The 23,784-nt window shown below is 45.2% G+C and overlaps 1 protein-coding gene across 1 annotated transcript in view; it reads left to right on the top strand.

The window, feature by feature from the left end:
- Positions 1-23,784, top strand: part of IKBKE (inhibitor of nuclear factor kappa B kinase subunit epsilon) — a 126,505-nt gene that overhangs the window by 20,331 nt on the left and 82,390 nt on the right. The window contains exons 3-5 of the mRNA XM_075335706.1: positions 11,388-11,528; positions 11,713-11,842; positions 21,636-21,817. Of these exons, the coding sequence (XP_075191821.1) occupies positions 11,388-11,528; positions 11,713-11,842; positions 21,636-21,817 (453 nt within the window). The remainder of the gene's footprint in view (positions 1-11,387; positions 11,529-11,712; positions 11,843-21,635; positions 21,818-23,784) is intronic.

A 23,784-nucleotide genomic window follows, 5' to 3' on the forward strand; every position in this document is an offset into this window, starting at 1 on the left:
GAGCAGAAGGAGAGCGCGGCATCCCCTCCTCCGCCCGCGACAATATCATCTCCCTAGTACCAATGCACACACCTAGCCAGGACCCCCTCTTTCCAGGATGCAGAAGATGCAGACCTCACCCATGACTACTGCCCCATATCATGCTACATACTCACCTACCCCCATCTTCACCTTCTATCTGTGTGACTTCGGTTGGTCTTCTGTAGTTTGTGACCTGCCGGCTGCTCCAGTGTTCATGGAGCAAGCTGGAGTTCACTGTTCAATGCAAGCCTATATGAGCTTCATTTTGGTCTTGTTCTGGCTCTCATTACTTGTATTGAGTGCTTGTGATGTAACGTCTGACTTCCGACCAGTCAGATGCTGCAGTCACAAAATGGAGCTGTGACTGTAAAAATGGTGAAGACTCCAAAGGGTAAGTGTATTACTAGGGGCAGGAAACAAAGGAAAAGCATTACTCCAGCGCTGAAACCCCCCCCAAAAGGCTGATTTAGTGCTTTAAATCACTGCCCTAACTTTGTGGGTCCTTCTCATACTACCAAAATAATAGGGATGAACTTCCCAAGATTTGTCCTGTGGTATTGTCACAAGGCAGTTTTCTCAAGCATTGCTAACTGTCATGACGGCATCGTGTCTGAGGAATCCTCAGATTCTTGCACGCTTCCTGGTTTTTTTCACTGATGCTTGTGATCAAGACACGGGAATCAACAGAAAGGCTAGTTGCTCTCCAGGTGGTTAACCAGATTTAATACTCTGCTGGTCTAATATATTATACTCATTTATTCACATGCTGTGTGAGAGCCAGTCATTTTTACTCTCCTATATAGACTAGTTGGACTATTCCGATAGTGCCAGCTATAGCTTGTCTATCCTGGTTTGAGGAGGAGAAGGAGGAGTCATTTAGATATTAGTGGTGGTTGCTTTTGGGATTCCTGTGGATGGTTTGGTGTATTCCTTTCCTTCCTTATTGCTGCACTATGTAGTGCCTTTACCTTACTGGCTTTTCATCTTTTGTTCCCTCGTGTTATTCCTGCAGTAGTTTGCTTGGATTGTGCTTCTGTTTTCTCTTCTAAGTCTTGTTTGTGTTTTCCTTTTGATTTCTCCCCCTTTCTTCCCTGGGTAGGAGGAGGGGGAATCAGATTAGTATTGTTTAGGAGCATAGCAAGGTATCAGACCCAGGTGTCCCCACCATCACGGGTAAGGCTACCGTCACACTTTAGCGATGCAGCAGCGATCCCACCAGCGATCTGACCTGGTCAGGATCGCTGCTGCGTCGCTACATGGTCGCCGGTGAGCTGTCAGAAGAAACCGCCGCTCCTGTCATCTCCACGCAGCAAATGAAGAGAGCCGCGTGATCGGCTGAGCTGTCACTGAGGTTACCTGGATGCAGCGGTGGCCGCGGGTAACCTCAGTGACAGCTCAGCTGATCGCGCTACTCACCGCCGCTCCGGTCAGCTCCACGCAGCAACTGAGGTTTGTATCGCGATCAGCTGAGCTGTCACTAAGGTTACTCGCGGCCACCGCTGCATCCACCGCTAGATCCAGGTAACCTCAGTGACAGCTCAGCTGATCACGCGGCTCTCTTCATTTGCTGCGTGGAGGTGACAGGAGCGGCGGTTTCTTCTGCTGCTCCGGTCACCTCTATGCAACACAGCTGGAAGCGACACTGGACCATCCTGGATTCCGCCGGACATGGAGGGCTTTTTGGGGCTGATTAAAGTGGTCAACCAGGGAATGTGTTTGTGTTTTTTATTTCTAATAAAGGATTTTTCAGTTGTGTGTGTTTATTTACTGTAATTTACAGATCAATCATGGAAGGTATCTCTGGGAGACGCCTGACATGATTAATCTAGGACTTATTGGCAGCTATGGGCTGCCAATAACTCCTTATTACCCCGATTTGCCAACGCACCAGGGCAAATCGGGAAGAGCCGGGTACTGTCCCAGAACAGTCGCATCTAATGTATGCGGCCATTCTGGGCGGCTGCTGACTGATATTGTTAGGCTGGGGGGCTCCCCATAACGTGGAGCTCCCCATCCTGAGAATACCAGCCTTCAGCCGTATGGCTTTATCTGGCTGGTATTAAATTTGGGGGGAACCGCACGCCGTTTTTTTTAATTATTTATTTATTTATTTCTATACCCCATAGTGACATGCCCACCGGCTGCTGTGATTGGGTGCAGTGAGACACCTGTCACTCAGCGTGGGGGCGTGTCTCACTGCAACAAATCATAGGCGCCGGTGGGCGGGGAAAGCAGGGAATACGAGATTGTTTAATGAGCGGCCGGCTTTTTCAAATTAGAAAAAGCCGCCGGAGCAGTGTGAACGCCGTGCAGCGCCGGTGATCGGGGATCAGTGAGTATGAGAGAGGGGGGGACACTTCAGTCACTCGGGGGATAAGCGGTCACCGGTGAATCCTTCACAGGTGACCGCTAATCAGTACACGGCACACAAACAGAGCCGCGGCATGACAATGAAGTCGGGTGAAGTTCACCCGAGTTCATTCTCATCGCGCTACTCTGTCTGCTGTCTGCCGACAGTTTTCACGGTGGTTTTCACGGATGTGTGTTTTAGGTCTGACAACGTCCCCAATGACTAGCTAGGTCGTTCTGCAGGTCCGGATCGCTGTTGCGTCGTTGGCCAGGTCTGCCTGTTTGACAGCTCACCAGCGACTCACCAGAGACTTTGTAGCGATCCCGGCCAGGTTGGGATCGCTGGTGGGATCGCTAGAAAGTCTCAGTGTGTAAAGGGGCCTTAACGAGCAGCGATCTCACAGCAGGGGCCAGATCGCTGCTCAGTGTCACACACAGCGAGATCGCTAATGAGGTCACTGCTGCATCACAAAAAACGTGACTCAGCAGCGATCTCAGTAGCGATCTCGCTGTGTGTGAAGTACCCCTAATTCTGGGGACAGATAGCCTAGGTTCCCTATAGCTTATGGAACAGAGTGGAAGCCCATAGTCTCTTGCTATCCCACAGTCACATTGTGACAGGTATCTGCAATAAATTGGTTTCAGAACACAAAGTATGCCTCAGCTCGCTGTGTATGGGGCTCAGTAGACACATAATGGAAAAAAAATTGGTCTGGTCTGATGCAATAAAAGAAAATCGTTTGGTCTGATAGTTAACGTTTTCTTTTACATCATGGATAGCTGAATGTGTTGCTTTCCGGTTAGAGAGATGGCACCAAAATACGTTATTTTTAAAGCGGTGTGGTTATTTAGAAAATTATATTCTGGAAAACCTTGAGTTCTGGTGTGTATGTAGATATTTTCTTTACAAACCATATATACAACCTACCTTAACATTTTTGCAGGCCAAGTTCACCCTTTTTAAACTACACTATTTCCATGCCACATAGTGAAAAAAGGATTTAGAAATTGTTGAAGTACATGACAAAGATTTTTTAATTGCTTACTTGGCTTTTAAATTCTCCAGCTCTCAATCCAATCAACCATCTGTGAGATGTTCTGGAAAAACAAGTCTGATCCATGAGGGCTTAACCCCTTGATTTTAAGGGTCAGCTACAAAATAGTTGAGGCTAGTTTCACACTTGCGCTATTTTGACGCAAACGGAATCCGTCACTAATGTAGTACAGTTCATTTATTTACAGTGGAAGCGCGTTACTATGACGCGTGTGTGTGTCATGCAGTACCCGCTTGTGTCCACACGATGTCGCGCTTCCACTGTAAATAAATGAACTGTACTACATTAGTGACGGATTCCGTTTGCGTCAAAATAGCGCAAGTGTGAGTGGGCCCTGACACAGGAGATCTTCAGATGTTTTGTGAAGTTGTTCCTCAATAGCTCAGAGGGCTGTTTTGGCATCACGATTGTCGTGCAATATATTAGGTTTGAAAAAAAAAAAAAGAAAAATTGTATGAAAAATACCCTGAATAATAATGAATAAAATGCAAGTGCTTCATAAGTTAAAACCATTATATATACCTGACTTGTGTCTATCAAAACTCCAATGTGAATGGTAACAAGTGGTCAGCTGGGTCCCAGATTAAATACACAGCAAATACACTTGTTACCATTCAGGTATATATAATGGTTTTAACATTAGTTGGTTAGGGACCGTCCCAGATGGGTACACCGTGATGAGGTGGGATGGCCTCTTACCTTTTTGCAAAAATGTATATACTAAGTACCCTGTTATTATGGTAAGTACTTGCATTTTATTCATTATTATTCAGGGTATTTTTCATACAATTTTTCTCTTTGATTTTTCTTGTCTAGAGGCTGCCATTTACATCCTTGGAACGTTGCATGTTTACTGATTTTTTTGTTACAACTCAGTTTTTTGGTGTTTTTTGTTTACTATTTTAGGTTAGAGGTTTTAATGTAATAGCTGATTGGAGAATATAGATGCAGATTATCTCCAATAATAATCTTTGACCCAAATTTTTAAATCAAATAAGCTTAATTTGAAATAAACATCATTATACACAAGTATTCACAAATATTACAGATATACAGCAATAAATGTAAACATATATAAAAAGATAAAACAAGAAGATGTCTTCCCTGATTTATGAGTTGCATATACCAGAAGCATCCTGTTGATATTCACAAAAATAAGCCTGAATTAAAAATATAACTGATTACACAATTACAAATACAATGCAGTGTATTTTTCTCTGAAAAACTCCTGTGTTTTCAGAGAAAATATATTTTGAAGATTAGGCTCTTCCCAGCACTGCTAGAAGTCATTGACAGTTCACTCACTTAATGTGATGGGGTTACTCACTTTGCTTGCTTCTTAAAGGTAGCACACAAAAATACCGTACTTTCATTAAAAGTCCAGCAGGTTTATTGTAAGATACATAAAAGGCACTCCTGGTACATAACAAACACGGATTTCAATATATAGAAGAGAAATATGGCACTCTAATCTGGATGGTGGTGCTCGGATAGGATCCCAATCTGTATCAATATGCAAAAAGAATCAGTCACTCAAATTGTGATGAAAATTTTAATCGCAATTTAAGTGCCAGATTCTTCTTGCATACACACGATTTTCAAGTCCGTTACGCCTGCACAGGTCGGATATACTACTCAAGTATCCCAGTGGAGCTATATCTGCTGCCATTCACTGAGGCCTGTATACACATCCCTCTCCAGAGATACTTTTCCAAGAGTCTTCAAAACCTCTTATCCACCATCCTGCTCAGGGCAAGTGAATCCTCCCTTCTCACAGACGACTCGTTTCTGGAGACAGCATAGTCTCCTCACTCTTACCCATTCCCATGTATGAGGTTCCTTCATGGAAGCATAGCAGCTTCCTCACACTGACCATGTGGCCATCAAACAGTGTCCATCTTAACAGATGGGACACACCAATGGGCTGTTCTACGGCACTTCAACCCAAGTTCCTAATTGTTATAAATTCACCTGTATACCTCTGTGCAGATAATTAACTTTTTTGTAAGCTAGTGTGTGTTTACTCAGGCTAGCCATTGGAAGGGTTCTGATTATTCATCCAGTGGCAAGCAATTAGATTCCTAGCCTGAAGAGTGAAGCAAGGTACTAGTGATCGAGGAAAAGTTTGATATAATAAATAACCCCAAGAAACAAATTCAGCAGTTCAGAGTTAGGGCTCATGCGCACGTAACTGCTGAATATTCTACAGCAATTTGACAGCACATGTGCATTTCAAATCACTGCAGAAACACTGCATAATGGATGCAGTTTTTTTGTAGAAAAAACCCGATTTCATGCGCTATGGCTGCTGTCCCCACCATAGGCAGAGTGGGAGCTGCATCCAAAGCGCACGGAATAATTGACATGCTCATTTTATAAACACACGGATTTGGGTCAAAATTTTAGCACCCAAATCGCTGCGTTCATAAAAGCATCGTGCGCACGTGTCATGCACAATCTACGTAGATTGTGCAGGGGACGCAGGAGACATGCATTTACGCTGCAGTGCAATACGCAGCGTAAATGCATGCAATTACGCAACGTGCGCATGAGCCCTTAAAGGGATTCTAGAAAATCATTGGAGTATTTGGACCCAGTATGCCTAAATTTGTGGGCAACTCCAACTTAGATGAAAAAGTGCCTGACGATTGACTACATTTTAGGGATATACAGTCATGGCCAAAAGTTTTGAGAATGACACCAAAATTATTTTTTCACATGATCTGTTGCCCTCTGGTTTTTAATTGTGTTTGTCTGATGTTTACATCACATACAGAAATATAATTGCAATCATATTATGAGCACCAAAAGGTTATATTGACAGTTAGAATGAGTTAATGCAGCAAGTCAATATTTGCAGTGTTGACCCTTCTTCTTCAGGACCTCTGCAATTCTCCCTGGCATGCTCTCAATCAACTTCTGGATCAAATCCTGACTGATAGCTGTTCATTCTTGCATAAGCAATGCTTGCATTTTGCCAGAATTTGTTGGTTTTTGTTTGTCCACCCGTCTCTTGATGATTACCCACAAGTTCTCAATGGGATTAAGATCTGGGGAGTTTCCAGGTCATGGACACAAAATCTCTATGTTTTGTTGCATGAGCCATTTAGTGATCACCTTTGCTTTATGGCAAGGTGCTCCATCATGCTGGAAAAGGCATTGTTGGGCGCCAAACTGCTCTTGGACAGTTGGGAGAAGTTGCTCTTGGAGGACATTCTGGTACCATTCTTTATTCATGGCTGTGTTTTTAGGCAAGACTGTGAGTGAGCCGATTCCCTTGGCTGAGAAGCAACCCCACACATGAATCGTTTCAGGATGCTTAACAGTTGGCATGAGAAAAGACTGGTGGTAGCGCTCACCTCTTCTTCTCCTAATCAGCTGTTTTCCAGATGTTCCAAACAATCGAAAAGGGGATTCATCTGAGAAAATGACTTTACCCCAGTCCTCAGCAGTCCACTCCCTGTACCTTTTGCAGAATATCAGTCGGTCCCTGATGTTTTTTCTGGAGAGAAGTGGCTTCTTTGCTGCCCTCCTTGAAACCAGGCCTTGCTCAAGCAGTCTCCGCCTCACAGTGCGTGCAGAAGCACTCACACCAGCCTGCTGCCATTGCTGAGCTAGCTCGGCACTGCTGGTAGTCCAATCCCGCAGCTGAAACAGTTTTAAGATACGGTCCTGGTGTTTGCTGGTCCTTCTTGGGCGCCCTGGAGCCTTTTTGGCAGCAATGGAAGCTCTCTCCTTGAAGTTCTTGATGATGCGATAGATTGTTGACTGAGGTGCAATCTTTGTAGCTGCGATACTCTTCCCTGTTAGGCCATTTTTGTGCAGAGCAATGATGGCTGCTCGTGTTTCTTTAGAGATAACCATGGTTAACTGAAGAGAAACAATGATACCAAGCACCAGCCTCCTTTTAAAGTGTCCAGTTGTGTCATTCTTACTTAATCATGACTGATTGATTGCCAGCCCTGTCCTCATCAACACCCACACCTGTGTTAATGGAACAATCACTAAAACAATGTTAGCTGCTCCTTTTAAGGCAGGAATGCAATGATGTTGAAATGTGTTTTGGGGGTTAACCCCTTTCCGACCTTTGACGCACCATATGCGTAATGAAACCTTGTGCCTTCCCAACCTTTGACGCACCGTATGCGTCATGGCAGGTTTCCGTTCCTGGAGCGCTGGTGACCAGGTTTACTGAAATGTCACCAGCGCTGCAGGTACATAAGGACTTGTAGTTGAGCCCGGGGGGGGGGGCTTTGCCCCCCCCCTCCCATGGCTAAGATCGCTTTGATTGGCTTTTGAAAGTGTCACTTTCACTTTCATATTCAATCGGAACGATTGTAATATTTCACCAATGAAACTTGTTGAAATACTACACTCCAGCCATGGCTGATGATGCAATATCATCAGCGATTGGCTGGAGCAGGGAGCTCCGTGTAATGCCCCCCCCATCTGATTGGAGGTAGCGTCCATGTGACACTATCCCTCCAATCAGATGTGGAGGAGCGATGTGACTGGTGGGTGCCCTCCCCCTTCAGCTTCATCCTGACTGTGGACTGCGACGCTGAACAGGAGGGTCACCTGCTGCCGCTGCCACCGCGATCTGCCGCCACCGATCACCATCCGGTAAGTTTTTCTCCCCTCTTTGCTGTCTTTCCCTTTGTTTCTGTGCTGTCTTCCCCTCCCTTCTGTGCTGTTCCGCGCTCCCCTCTGCTGTCTTCCGTTCCCCACCCGCTGTCTTCCGTTCCCCCCCTGTTGTCCGATTCCACCCCCACCCCGACCTCCGCTCCCCCGCCGTCCGATTCTACCGCCCGCAACCCACACTGACCTCCACTGCCTTCCCCGACCTCCGCTTCCTGTGATCACTCTCCGCCGGTGTCCTGCTTCTGACACCCGGCTGCTGTGAGTGACTGCTGCTGCTGCCAGTGATCAATCCTCCGCCCTGGTGATCACTGGGCAGCAGGGGGGCCGATCACTGGGCAGCAGGGGGGCTGATCACTGGGCAGCAGGGGGGCCGATCACCGGCCAGCAGGGGGCCGATCACTGGGCAGCAGGGGGCTGATCACACGGACCCCCCTGTGCCCCTGCGATTGTGGCCCCCCTGCACCCCTGCGATTGCGACCCCCCCTGTGCCCCTGCGATTGCGGCCCCCCTGTGCCCCTGCGATTGCGTCCCACCTGCGCCCCTGCGATTGCGTCCCACCTGCGCCCCTGCACTCTGCGCCCCTGCGATCTGTGCCCCTGCGATCGCCCCACCTGCGCCCTTGCGATCTGCGCCCCTGCGATCTGCGCCCCTGCGATTGCGTCCCACCTTCGCCCCTGCCATTGCATCCCACCTGCGCCCCTGCGATCTGCGCCCCACCTGCGCCCCTGTGATCTGCGCCCCACCTGCACCCCTGCGATCTGCGCCCCTGCGATCGCACCACCTGCGCCCCTGAGATCTGCGATTGCGTCCCACCTGCGCCCCTGCGATTGCGACCCACCTGCGCCCCTGCGATTGCGTCCCACCTGCGCCCCTGCGATCTGCGCTCCTGCGATTGCGTCCCACCTGCGCCCCTGCGATTGCGTCCCACCTGTGCCCCTGCGATCTGCGCCCCTGCGGTCGCCCCACCTGCGCCCCTGCGATCTGCGCCCCTGCGATCTGCATCCCTGCAATCGCCCCACCTGCGCCCCTGCGATCTGCGCCCCTGCGATCTGCGCCCCTGCGATCGCCCCACCTGCGCCCCTGCGATCTGCATCCCTGCGATCTGCACCCCTGTGATCTGCGCCCCTGCGATCTGCGCCCCTGCGATTGCCCCACCTGCGCCCCTGCGATCTGCACCCCTGCGATCGCCCCACCTGTGCCCCTGCGATCTTCGCCCCTGCGATCTTCGCCCCTGCGATCGCCCCACCTGCGCCCCTGCAATCTGCGCCCCTGCGATTGCGTCCCACCTGCGCCCCTGCAATTGCGTCCCACCTGCGCCCCTGCGATCTGCGCCCCATCTGCGCCCCTGCGATCTGAGCCCCTGCGATCTGCACCCCACCTGCACCCCTGCGATCTGCGCCCCTGCGATCTGCGCCCCTGCGATCTGCGCCCCTGCGATCTGCGCCCCTGCGATCGCCCCACCTGCGCCCCTGCGATCTGCGCCCCTGCGATCGCCCCACCTGCGCCCCTGCGATCTGCGCCCCTGCGATCGCCCCACATGCGCCCCTGCGATCTGCGCCCCTGCGATCTGCGCCCCACCTGCTCCCCTGCAATCTGCGCCCCTGTGATCTGCGCCACACCTGCGCCCCTGCGATCTGCGCCCCTTCGATCGCCCCACCTGCGCCCCTGCGATCGCCCCACCTGCGCCCCTGCGATCTGCGCCCCTGCGATCGCCCCACCTGCGCCCCTGCGATCTGCGCCCCTGCGATTGCGTCCCAACTGCGCCCCTGCGATTGCGTCCCATCTGCGCCCCGGTGATTATGCCCCTGTGATTATGCATCCCTGTGACTGCGCCCCTGTGATTATGCATCCCCATGCGCCCCGGTAATTACACCTCTGCGATTGCGTCCCTGTGATTGCATCCCCCGGTGATTGCGCCCCAGTGATTACGGCTCCTGCATCTCATCAGCCCTCTCCTGCAGTAGAAAGTTTCACCAAACACTTGCACATACACACGCACACTAAAATAAAGTTTAGGGTTTGGGGGTTTTTTTGCACACGCGCACACAAATGTCCTGCTCGTCCCTCCGTAGCCGATAGTGAGGGAGATAGTGGTCAGAATTGCGCAAAATGGCGAGGTCAGTAAGGTCAAAATAGGCTAGGGGCTGAAGGGGTTAAAGTTCATTTTCTTAGCCAATATTGACTTTGCAAGTAATTGCTGTTAAGCTGATCACTCTTTATGACATTCTGGAGTATATGCAAATTGCCATTAGAAAAACTTAAGCAGTAGACTTTGTAAAAATTAATATTTGTAGCATTCTCAAAACTTTTGGCCATGACTGTACTGTATCTCTAAATATTGTGGAAATGTGCACAAGGCCTCTTGTAGTAAAAAAAGGTTCTATGTAAAATGTCCAGTTGTGTCATTTGTATGTAGCAGAGACCCACCAAATCATACTAAGGTATACGGCCTACATCTTGTTTCCATTCACTCTTACAATGAGCCATTACATCTAAAGCGGGCTTTGCACGCTACAATATATCAAACGATATGTCGTCGGGGTCACGTCGTAAGTGACGCACATCCGGCATCGTTTGACATATCGTAGCGTGTGACAGCTACGAACGAGTGTGAACGAGCAAAAATACTCACCTTATCGTTGCTCGTTGACACGTCGCTCATTTTCTAAAAATCGAATGTCTGGTTGTTCATTGTTCCCGAGGCAGCACACATCGCTCCGTGTGACGACCTGGGAATGAGGAACACAGCTTACCTGCGTCCCGCCGGCAATGTGGAAGGAAGGAGGTGGGCGGGATGTTTATGTCCCGCTCATCTCCCCCCCCCGCTTCTATTGGCCGGCCACTATGTGACGAACATCCGTCCCCCTTCAGGAAGTGGATGTTCGCCGCCCACAGCGAGGTCATTTGGAAGGTTAGTACGTGTGACGGGGGGCTACGATTTTGTGCGACACGGGCAAGAAATTGCCCGTGCTGCACAAACGATGGGGGCGGGTGCAATCGCAAATGCGATCGCACGAGAAATTGCAGCATGTAAAGTAGGCTTTACTGTTGTCTGACAATAAGATATGAGCATCACATTGAACTCAAACCTTAAGAATTACCCTTTATCAGATGCAAATTGAGAATTTTGGGCGGTCCAATGGGTTTCCATGATTGACGCTATTAAAGCTAGTAAGAATACAGATAATAAAGTAGAAAAAGTAATATCAAATTAGAATTCATTCAAAGACTCAAAGCCTTCATGATGACTACCAACCCTTTGTGTGGAGCGTATGTACTGTCACAATAATGAACTTCATGTTTTGTGTTTGGTTTCTTCAGAAGTCTGGAGAGGAAGTGGCAGTCAAGGTGTTTAATAATACGAGTTATCTCCGGCCGTTTGAAGTACAAATGAGAGAGTTTGAGATGCTGGGGAAACTCAACCACATCAACATTGTCAAGCTCTATGCTGTAGAGGAAACTGTGAGTTAATGTATAGCCTTACTAACCAACATTAATTCTGCTATAACACATGTCCTTTACTTGTTTATGCTCTGCGTAAATACAAGAAAACAGTTATCTTAAAATTTACAATACACCTACTTTAAGAATTCTGCCAATTGTTGTCTCTACTTGCTCCTAAGCTCAAACTTCTACCTTCTCCCAGGGCAACACAAAGCAGAAGGTGCTGATCATGGAGTACTGCTCAAGTGGGAGTCTTCTGTCTGTCTTGGAGGAGCCAGAGAATGCTTTTGGACTTTCTGAGTCAGAGTTTCTGATCGTTGTACAGTGCGTGGGTGAGATTCAAAATAAGACAACTTTGTAGAGTGTGGGTCACTAGACTTTCATCTTACTGTGCTTACTGTGAGGCACCCCTTACTCTGTGCCTAATGACCTGTAACAAAACTACTGTTGTATATATTAACTAAAGGAGACAGAGATAACAGGTCGTTCTTCATTACTGTAACTATTGACATCTAAAGCCAATTATTCTAGTAAGAATAAACTTATAAATGATCAGCTTCCTGTATCACAATCACTCAATGTCAAACTAGGGCATAGGAAGGGTAAAATCGAATCGATGAAAACCAACCCTAACGTGTTTCAGAGCAAAACTCCATCTGGCTAGGTGTAAAATGCCCCTTATTTTAATCATTATAAGTTTTATTCAATTATTTAAAAGCATACCCAAAATTAAAGCACCCTATTAAGTAACCAACTAGTAAACTATTAAGCCTAGAGTAAGGGGAGAATATCCCAAGGGGCAAATAGGCATATTAGGAACATAATGAATATTCTAATTCACGTACTAATATGGTAAGTCCTTGAGAAACTATTCCATACTTGAACGTTGGAGGTTGGTACCCTCATAGGTAATGATGTTGGAGTCCCCACTTGGAAAGTTCTACTAACACATCATAGTATACTGCCCAAATAAAATGAGATTCATGAACTGATATTTGTTGTGTATCATGCCCCAATGATCTCGGAATTTCTTTGCTTCCCCCCCCACCAATGATAACCAAGGTTCATCAGGAGATTGAATTCCAGAAATGGGCCCAACCGCTCATACTCATCTGTGACGCAAACAATTTTCGGTGTGCATGTATCCTGGCAGAGGGTGCCAGCCCCCACTGTCAGGTATGGGATAGTTTCCTGGGGAAATATTAGGGCATAAGTAGAGTATCAATACCCCCAATTGCCCCTTGGCATATTGTCCCTTTACTCTAGGCCCAATAAGTTACATTTTGGTTACGTTTTGGGTTATGTATATGCTTTTAAATAAGGGAATCCTATTCAGAACTTTTAAAATAAGGGGCTGTTTAGTTCTAAAATCCAACCATAATTATACACCCTAGAATAACATTGTTCATTATGTCTTTGTTAGCTAAATGTAAAATGTTAAATAAAATAGGCATCTCATATTATCTAAATATCTTTTTGCTGCAAATACATTAACATTTAGGTACCATAGCACACAAAACTATTTTATTATCTTGGAGTTATTAAAGAGGTTTCCTGATTTAAGAATTCTATTTTCAAATATAATATTACTGAACTAATAGTCATTACTTGTTAATCATTAATTGATATTCCCCACGCAGTACCAACATACATTAGTCATAAAATTGCACAAAGAACAATTTTTGTTCTGGAGGACTCAGCATGTCCATATAATTCAATATGTAGTCCATTCGTTTTAATGGATCTGTATACTATTTGATTTTCCCTTTGGTGGAGCTGCAGGACACTTGAACACTTACGATATGATTTTTCCACAAATTACAACTGATTGTTGTAGGTCTCTACAGTAGGACACCCTGTGATCAACCTTTTAACCAAATTTTTTTCTAAAGCATACCAACCACTTTATTACTTATATTATCAATAAATAACTTGTATGGGTACATAGCTAAATATAGTGAACTATCCTGATTTAGAGTTATTCCATTTCCTCAAACAATTGACTATTTTCTGTTACATAGTGGGTTATCTTGGAATAATATTACTATGTATGGTCTTTTCCTCATTTCATTATTGGACACCCAAACTATGGGGATTGTTCCTCCTAACTAGAGGAGTATATAGAGTATAAAGACAATGTGAAAATCAATTTTAGCTTAGTGTAGGTAGGTGAATTTCAAATATGGTAAAGCGGGCAGCTTAGACCTTGACATTAGGGAACAGTATTGAAGAAATTGAAACTTGACTTTGTCTCCAATCACCTACAGAAAGATGAAATTATTGTCAAGACTAATGGTTTCCTTTGCCACAGTTCATCTTAAGGCGGGGTTTGCACACTACGACATCGCAGGCCGATGCTGCGATGCCGAGTGTGATAGTCCCCGCCCCCGTCGCAGCAGCGATATGTGGTGATAGCTGGCGTAGCGAAAATTATCGCTACGCCAGCTTCACACACACACTCACCTGCCGTGCGACGTCCCTGTGGCCGGCGACCCGCCTCCTTGTTAAGGGGGCTGGTCGTGCGGCGTCATTGTGACGTCACACGGCAGGCGGCCAATCGGAGCGGAGGGGCGGAGATGAGCAGGATGTAAACATCCTGCCCACCTCCTTCCTTCCGCATATCCTACGGAAGCCGCAGTGAGGCCGGTAGGAGACGTTCCTCGCTCCTGCGACTTCACACACAGCGATGTGTGCTGCCGCAGGAGCGAGGAACAACATCGGACCATTGCGTCGGCGTAATTATGAATTTTGCGCTCGTTAATCGTATCATCTAGCCTTTACACACTGCGATGTCGCATGCGATGCCGGAAGTGCGTCATTTTCAATTTGACCCCACCGACATCGCACCTGCGATGTCGCAGTGTGCAAAGTGCCCCTAAGCCTTGAGTAACGGACATGGCACACAATGAATACACCTTTTAGATTTTACCTATAAAAGTGCTAAGCCTTTTCTCACGTGGTAGGCCATGTTTCACGCTTTGTGGACATGTGGCTCTTTTTTGCCAAGGATATCTGGGTTGAGTTGACGAGTAACATGATTGATAGGGTCTTTCTTGGTTTCCTCCTTCACCTGGCTTTGCATTATTATTTTGATTGAGGAGCCATTAATCCTGTCCTGCCACTGGAACTGTTCACATGTTGTTTTACAAGTACTCCACCCTATGAAAGATTATTGCCTCATTGCCTGAACACGTAAACCCAAAATTTCATGTAATCATATCTACAGTATATCACAAAAGAGAATACACCCCTCACATTTGTGTAATATTTTACTATATATTTTCATGGGACAACACTGATTTGGGTGTACTCATTTTTTTGGCAGCAGTATACACATTTGTGGCTGTGTGCTGAGTTATTTAGAGGGCACACCAAATTTACACTGTTATATAAGCTGGACACTCACTGGTTTACATTATGTCAAAGTGTCATATCTTCAGTGTTGTCCCATAAAAACATATTAAAATATTTTCAAAAATCTGAAGGGTGTATTAACTTTTGTGATATACTGTTTGTGCCATTATTCACATGAAACCAAGTGACTTTCTATCCTCCATGGACATTTAAGATACACTGACGAGCAAGAGGGTAACAGTGTTTTGAACTTCTGACTTTCAGGCTCCATATCTCACTATTCACTACAGCTTTGAACATGAGACTACCTTCATTTTATAGACAATCATCTTTGCTATCTCATACATGAATTTGACTTGCAACTATTTAGCATATGATTAGTTATGCAGATTCTTGTTTTGTTACTGCATTGTTACTGTTTTGCTCCTGGTGGTGGAAAAATCTTTTTCTTCTTGTATACTAGAAATTACAACATGTTCTCACATTCCCTATGCTAGTGCTATGAAAGATGGAAGAATACGAAATGAAATTTTTCCATCCATTCAAAAGCCAAGAAGTGGGCATCCAGGCAAAATATTGGAGTCTACAAGTTGGGTCATCACAAGGTTTTTCATTTCTGGCGCGTCAAACATGGCAGTGGAGGTGGCTAGTATGCTTTGTAAAAGTGAGAACAAAGATGTCCATGGAAGGCACTGTGTGATGCATGTTCTACAAGTTTGGTATGGTGGCCCAAAAAAAGGTGAAGAAGCCTCTATTCCAACATCATTATAAGAACTGTTGGTTCGAGTTTACAAAAAAGTGTGAGACGTGGACAGGAGAATCTTGGAAATTGGTGAACTTGTGCGATAAGATGAAAGTCAGTACATATGCTCTGATGGGTGCAAATGGGTCTAGAAAAAATAAAGGGAAGAAGGGGCTAACAGATTGAGAAATTGAAGGAACTGTCAAGTTCAGTGGAGGAAGCCTGATGATATGGAGTTGCTTCACAACCAAGGTGTTCGATTCTTGACCAGAAAGGATGATTTCTCAATGCTGAGATTTGAGTGATTATCCTACAAGATGAGTTACTTCGTACACTCAAGTGCTATGGGTATGATAAGGATGACATAGTGTTCCATTCCAGCAGAACAACCCAAAGTATATGTCGAGATTCCAAAGAAATGGTTCAATGACAAGGAAGTAGAGGTGCTGGATTGGCCCCACAGTCCCCAGACCTCAATCCACTTGTTAGAGTTGAAGAAAAATCTGGAAGTTAACTAATATGCCCTAACATTGGGAATGTGTAGAAGAGGCTTGGGATCAGATTTCAATCGACACATGCTTGAATCTGATCGAGAACATGCCCAGAAAGATTCAGACAGTGTTGCAAACCAAAGGTGGATTTAAAAAATACTAACTAAATAATAAAAATTAAAATTTAGATTTTTAGGAGCAAAACAGTAACAATCCAGTGACATGACAAGAATCTGCATAACTAATCATATGCTAAATAGTTGTAAGTCAAATTTATTTTTGAGATAACCAAGATGATTGTCTATAAAAGGAAGGTAGTCTCACGCTCAAAGTAGTAGTGGATGCTGAAATATGGAACCTGAAAGTCAAAAGTTCAAAACATTGTTAATCTTTTATTTGTCAGTGTATGTACCTATAAGTCCTCATCTCTGTACAGTCTATCCTCTTTCTAGACCTCTTGCCAACATGCATCTGAAGACAATCCTTTGTCCAGACAGTTCAGTTTCCAGGCCCCTCAACAGCCTTCTCCACCCTTTAGATGGCACTACTTGAGTGTAGTCAGAAGGATGTGTCTCTGATATAGAGGAAATTTGAGCAATTACAGATAGTCATTGTGTCCACCTCAAAAAAGCTGCCCTTTTCATATGTGTATGGGATGTTTGCACATATGTAGCAGGCTATGTGGGGCTCATAATGTATGTAGAGGCTATATATGGCTCATACTATATTTAGGGGGCTATGTGGTGGGGGTTCATGCTGCATATGGGAAACTATATTGTATACAGAGAGGCTATATGGGGGCAGACACTATATATAGAGTGGCTATGTAGGAGTTCATCCTGTACACAGTGGATTATTTAGCGGTCTCATACTGTATATAGAGAGATTCAAAGGAAAAAAATATCCAGCAGCTTGATCCAAGATGCGTTTCGAATGTCTAGTTCTTATTCAGGGAGACTGAATAAGAACTAGACGTTCGAAACGCGTCCTCTGTCCACATATTCACTCCATGTGACCCTTTGGACTTTTTAATCTTGTAACTCAATAAAAATAATATTTTAAGAAAAGTTTCTTGGATCAAGCTGCTGGATATTTTTTTCCTTCTAACCTCCTGATTTAAACTCTTGTTTTTTGTATATAGAGAGGCTATGTGGGGAGCTCATACTGTATATAGGAAGTTATGTGAAGGCTCAAACTGTACTTCATAGAATGGTAGAGTTGGAAGGGACCTCAAGGGCCATCGGATACAACCCCCTGTGAGTGCAGGCTTTCCTAAATCATCCCAAATATATGTTTATCCAGTTTCCGCTTGAAGATTTCCATTGATGGAGAGCTCACCACCTCCCGTGGTAGTCTGTTCCACTCCCTGACTGCTACTTAATTCTCAATATGAAGTGATACAATTAATGTGAAGTGATATAATTAATATTAATGTAAAATGTAATTTTAATTAATTTAATATGTTAATATTAAAATAGAGAACAATTAATTTCACCCTATTGGCTTCACTCTCCACACCAGTCACGGTATCTCATGTGACCTCTCAGGAAAATGAATTACCCACCTCTGCTTTAAAGGGAACCTGTCAGCAGAAATTTTGCTCTAAACCTAAAAGTTTCCCCTTCTGCAGCTCGTGGGCTGCATTCTAGCAAGGTTCCTATAGTTTTTGTGCCCCCTTTTAGACCAAATTAAATACTTTATAAAGTTGTACCTTTTGGTATGCAAATCTTCTAAATTATCCATGAGAGCGGGCTGTCTGGTGTCCGTTACTGTCCCTCCTGCCGATTTACGCCGTCCCCCAACTCTCCATTTCATACCTCAGGACACCGCCCAGTGCGCCCAAGGTCCCGCGCATGCGCCGTGCGACTGTAGCGGGACTGTGCACTGTGTGCACAATGTGACTGCTGGTGACGTGTTGTGCAGGCATGAGATTATTATCGGCTCTGTGATTGTCATCAGCAAGTACCCGCCCATAATCTCGTACCCGCCCTTTCCCCTCTGCCTCGAGCGTTCTGCGCAAGCGCTGGCCAGATGACCCGACGTCACCTCTCGTAACCGGTGGTGTCCTGCTCCGCTCCTCCCATCTATTTCCTGCTCCAGGGCAAGATGGGAAAGAGGTGACGTCGGGTCATCTGGCCAGCGCTTGCGCATAACGCTGGAGGCAGAGGGGAAAGCGCGGGCTTGAGATTATGGGCAGGCACTTGCTGATGACAATCACAGCGCCGCCCATAATCTCATGCCTGCGCAACACGTCACCAGCGGTCACACTGTGCACACAGTGCACAGTCCCGGTACAGTCGCACGGCGCATGCGCGGGACCATGGGCGCACTGGGCGGTGTCCTGAGGTATGAAATGGAGCGTTGGGTGACGGCGTAAATCGGCAGGAGGGACAGTAACGGACACCAGACAGCCGGCCCCCATGGATAATTTAGAAGATTTGCATACCAAAAGGTACAACTTTATAAAGTATTTAATTTAGTCTAAAAGGGGGCACAAAAACTATAGGAACCTTGCTAGAATGCAGCCCAGGAGCTGCAGAAGGGGAAACTTTTAGGTTCAAAGCAAAATTTCTGCTGACAGGTTCCCTTTAAGGAGTTGCTCATGTGGTCCTTCCATAAAGGTTTATTGATCATGTGCGTAAAAGGCTACAGGCATCTAAGATCACTAAAGCTCATTAGCTTGGGCATTTGTACTACAGGGCAGGATCAGGGCTATGGCTCCCATTTAGCATAGTGTTTCCTGGGCAGTAACACACTAGACTTTGCACAGCAGGTTTACACCCTGACTACATTCTAAAGGTACGTACCTATGCGATGCTGACTCTGCTTATAAGGTGCTCAGGGAGCTTATCTTTTTGTGTTGATTACAGCTGCACACAGCTCCTTCTACTTTTAGAAATTTACTTTTTTTGTTGATTTTTTTTTATCCTTTTTCATAGTTCTTTGACATTTGTTACTAGGGTGCTGGTTTTCGTTATCCTACTGCTGGATTACATACTAGATCAGTGTTTGCAGGCAAAGTATAAACAACATATGAGAAGCCAACTTTTTTTAATTACAGTCTACTTACGCGGCAAAGCATATATCTACAGATCCTGTGTCCTCCAATGAAGGGAAGGTATCCTCAGAAAATGTCCTATTATTGAAATCAGGTTTTTGTGCTGTATGTATTTTTTTTTTTAAATTGGCTATACTTATATTTGTTTTTATTTCACTCTCTGTATTGGAAAGAAACAAAAACTAAATTAGTAATCTTGCAATTTTCACATTGGCCACTGGGCCTTTTTTTTTTAGATATATACAGTCATTGCCAAAAGTGTTGGCAGCTTTGAAATTGTTACAAAAAATGAAGTATTTCTCCCAGAAAATTATTGCAATTCTATATGTTTTGTTATCATTCAGCAAGGAAAAAAGAAAATGCACTAGAAGATGGCAGCACCACTCTGCAAACAAGAGGAGGTGTACTTACAGAGGTCTTGTGGAGTCTATGTCTTGCTGTGACGGTGGACCCGTAGAAGCGCCTAGTCAGCGTGAAACGGATGTCGTCCGTTGAGCTCTCCCCCACCGCTCCCCCTCCCTTGATATAACTTGTTCATGTTACCTTATTTTGAACAATAAATCTTGGACTGAAGGCTGAGTGCCCCGTGACTTCTACCTTTTTTGGATATATGTTTTGTTATTCACATTTTTATTTCCTTACTGTGTATTGGAACAACACAGAAAAAAACATAGCAAAAAAAAGGCAAATTGGACATAATTTTACACAAAATCTCAAAAATGGGCCGGACAAAATTGTTGGCACCTCTCCAAAATTGTGGGTAGACAACTTTGTTTCAAGCATGTGTTGCTCATTCAATCTCACCTGTGGAAAGTAACAGGTGTGGGTAATATGAAAATCACACCTGAAGCCAGAAAAAAGGGGACAAGTTTAATGAATTTTTACATTATATGTCTATGTGTGCTACTCTAAGCATGGAGAACAGAAAGAGAAGAGAACTGTCTGAGGACTTGAGAACCAAAATTGATGAAAAGTATCAACAATCTCAAATTCTTCAATCTCCAAAGATCTTAATGTTCCATTGTTCCTGGTGCGCAGCATAACAAGAAGTTTACAACCCATGACACTTTAGCTAATCTTCCTGGACATGGACAGCAGAAATCATTGATGAAAGTTTCCGGATGGTGGATAAGCAGCCCCAATCAAGTTCCAAAGAAATTCAAGCTGTCCTGCAGACTCAAAGTGAATCAGTGTTAGTGGAAACTATCCATCAACATTTGAATTAAATGAAATGCTATGGCAGGAGACCCAGCAGGACCCTACTGTTGACACGGAGACATAAAAAAGCTAGACTGCAGTTTGCCAAAATGTAAAGGAGTAAGCCAAAATCCTTCTGGGAAATTATCTCGTGGACAGATGAGACGAAGATAGAGCTTTTTGGTAAAGTACATATTGCTACTGTTTACCAAAAATGGAAGGAGGCCTACAAAGAAAAGAACACAATACCTACATTCAAATATGGTGAAGGTTAAAAAAACGATTTGGGGTTGTTTTGCTGCTTCTTGCACTAGGTTAATTAACTGTGTGCAAGGCATCTTGTAATCTGAAGATTACCGAAGGATTTTTGGTCGCATTATTGTGTCCAGTATCAGAAAGCTGTGTTTATTTCTTAGGTTATGGCTCTTCTGGCAGGACAATGACCCTAAACATACTTAAAAAAGCACCCTGAAATGAATGGAAACAAAGCGCTGGAGAGTTCTGAAGTGGCCAGTAATCAGTCTGGATCTAAATCCCATTGAATACCTGTGGAAAGATCTTAAAATTGCTGTTGGGAGAAGGCGCCCTTCACATATAAGTGACCTGGAACAATTTGCAAACGAAAAGTGGTCCAAAATTCCAGTTGATAAGTGTAAGAAGCTTGTTGATGGTTATAGGAAGAAATTAATTGCAATCACTTATTCCAAAGAATATGCAACAAAACTTTTTATAATCAGACACAAGATTACAATGACATGTAACACCTCTATACACAGCTAATAATTTAGGATATATTAATCACAATACATGTCAACACACCGAACCCTTCACAATAACCTTTGCACAGACTCATTACATAAAAGTCAGGATTCAACCATTATTGCTATGTACATGTGTTATTTCCTGAAACAGGAGGTCAGTTTAAAAAAAAAAAAGCTCCTAAGTGAAAATTACAAGATTTATATTCTTTTACTCCTCAATAAAGTTGGTGATATATAAAAAATAGCAAATATTTTTTTTAAATATATAGTAACACAAGAACCTTACTTAACCAATAATCATTTTCTGATAATACCTTGCATCTAAGAAGAATGGTATTTTAATGTGTATAGAAAAGTTATCGCTTTCTTTTTATTTTTAGATGGTCAGATCAATTGGTAATAATTGATATTTGTTATAATGAGTTTTTGCTTTTTTACTTTTTTTCTCCAATGATTGTGCATACTCTATTCAATTATTAATGGTGATTTCCAGTTATCACAATGTGTTTGTTTTGTTATCAGTGGCAGGGATGAATCACTTACGTGAGAACGGAATTGTGCACAGGGACATTAAACCTGGAAACATTATGCGTTTAATTGGAGAGGATGGGCGTAGTATTTACAAGCTGACTGACTTTGGTGCTGCTCGACAGCTTAAAGATGATGAGACTTTCATGTCCCTTTATGGAACCGAAGAATATTTGGTAGGCATTTGTGTTTGCGTGTTTGTATGCTTTGTCTGTATATGCCAGTGGCTAACTTATGACATGTGTTTAAGAGGTGACACTCCGAGCAAATTTTGCTGACACGCGCAACAAGGGTAAGTGGCCGCATCCCATCTATAAGACAAGCCGCGGCTGCCGGTGATTTAACTAGAATTACATATGCGACCCTAAACTGTTCCAAAATGATCAGCCCGAGGGGGGCTACACATGCAGTTCTAGCTAAATCACTGGCTGAAGCAGCTTGTCTTATAGATCGGGATGCGGCTGCGGGTGATTTAACTATTGTGTTCTGTACTTTTAATCAGGGTCCTGAGTGAGGAGCGCTTATGTACCACGCAGTACATAACACACCTTTCTCTAACCCTTAGGAGCGGAGCATGAAGACAAATGTCATTGCAGGCGGGCGCCGGGTAGCATTACATTGCACCAGTGTGGCTGCTGTAGTAAGTCCACACATGAGTATATTTATGGAGCGCTGCAGTGGCCAGTCGTAATCTAAATCTAGTTCAGCAGCACTCAGGATATGTTATAAAAATTTTGGCGGGGGGGACTAAGGAAAAAAGAAGAGAAGATAATGACTGCTGGAGGGAGAAGATAATGACTGCTGGATGGGGAAGGGGAGGAGATCATGACTGTTGGGGAGGAGAGGAGGAAGAGGAGATAATGACTACTGAGAGGGAGAGGAGATAGGAGATGATTGCTGGGGGGAGAGAAGATAATGACTGCTGGGGGGGGAGAAGGAGAGGAGATAATGACTACTGTGGAGGAGGGAGGGGAAGAGGAGATAATAACTGTTGAGGGAAGAGGGAGAGGAGATAAGACTGTTGGGGGGAGAGGAGATAATGACTGCTGGGGGGAGAGGAGATAATGACTGCTGGGGGGAGAGGAGATAATGACTGCTGGGGGGAGAGGAGATAATGACTGCTGGGGGAGATGAGATGACTGCTGGTGGAGAGGAGATAATGACTGCTGGGGGGAGAGGAAAAGGATATAATGACTGCTGAGTGGAGAGGAGATAATGACTGCTTCGGGAGGGGGAGAAATGATAATGACTGCTGGAGGGTAAGGAAGCGGAAAGGAGATAATGACTGCTGGGGAGAGTTGATAATGACTGCTGTGGAGTGGGACAGGAGATAATGACTGCAGAGGAGAAGGGAGGGGGAGAGAAGATGATAACTGCTGGGAGAGAGGAGATAATGACTGCTGGAGGGAGGGGGAGAAGGTAATGACTGGTGAGGGAAAGGGGGGAGAGGAGATGACTGCTGGGAGGAGGGAGGGGGCTTGCTTGGGTTTGAAGTGCACAAAATACCAACCTTCAATTGAAGATTTAGCCAATGAAATTCAGCAACAAAAAAGTCACCTCTTCACGACACATGACCTACTGGTATGTCATGGATCGTGTCATGGTAATGCCTGCTGGCTACCGCGGTGTGCCTGTGGTGATCTCTGCACATGTCAGCTTATTTGAACAGCTGACATGTATGTCTCCCAGGCACGAGTGGATCCGCGATCCACCCATGCCTGTTAACCCCTTACTTACATGACCTCACTGCCCCACCACCGTGCGGAGCTGCCGCCCCACCACCGTGCGGAGCTGCCGCCCCACCACCGTGCGGAGCTGCCGCCCCACCACCGTGCGGAGCTGCCGCCCCACCACCGTGCGGAGCTGCCGCCCCACCACCGTGCGGAGCTGCCGCCCCACCACCGTGCGGAGCTGCCGCCCCACCTACACCCCACCTACTGTCTCCTCCCCATAATCCTATAGAATGTAAGCCCGCAAGGGCAGGGCCCTCTTCCCTCTGTACTAGTCTGTCTACTGTAACTTGTACATGTATTTTGTATGTAACCCCCTTCTCATGTACAGCACCATGGAATCAATGGTGCTCTATAAATAAATAATAATAATAATACTTACAACGAGCTGTCAAAATGTGACAGCTCGATGT

Source organism: Anomaloglossus baeobatrachus, chromosome 2 (assembly GCF_048569485.1).
Source record: "Anomaloglossus baeobatrachus isolate aAnoBae1 chromosome 2, aAnoBae1.hap1, whole genome shotgun sequence".
In the NCBI taxonomy this organism is placed as follows: Eukaryota; Metazoa; Chordata; class Amphibia; order Anura; family Aromobatidae; genus Anomaloglossus; species Anomaloglossus baeobatrachus.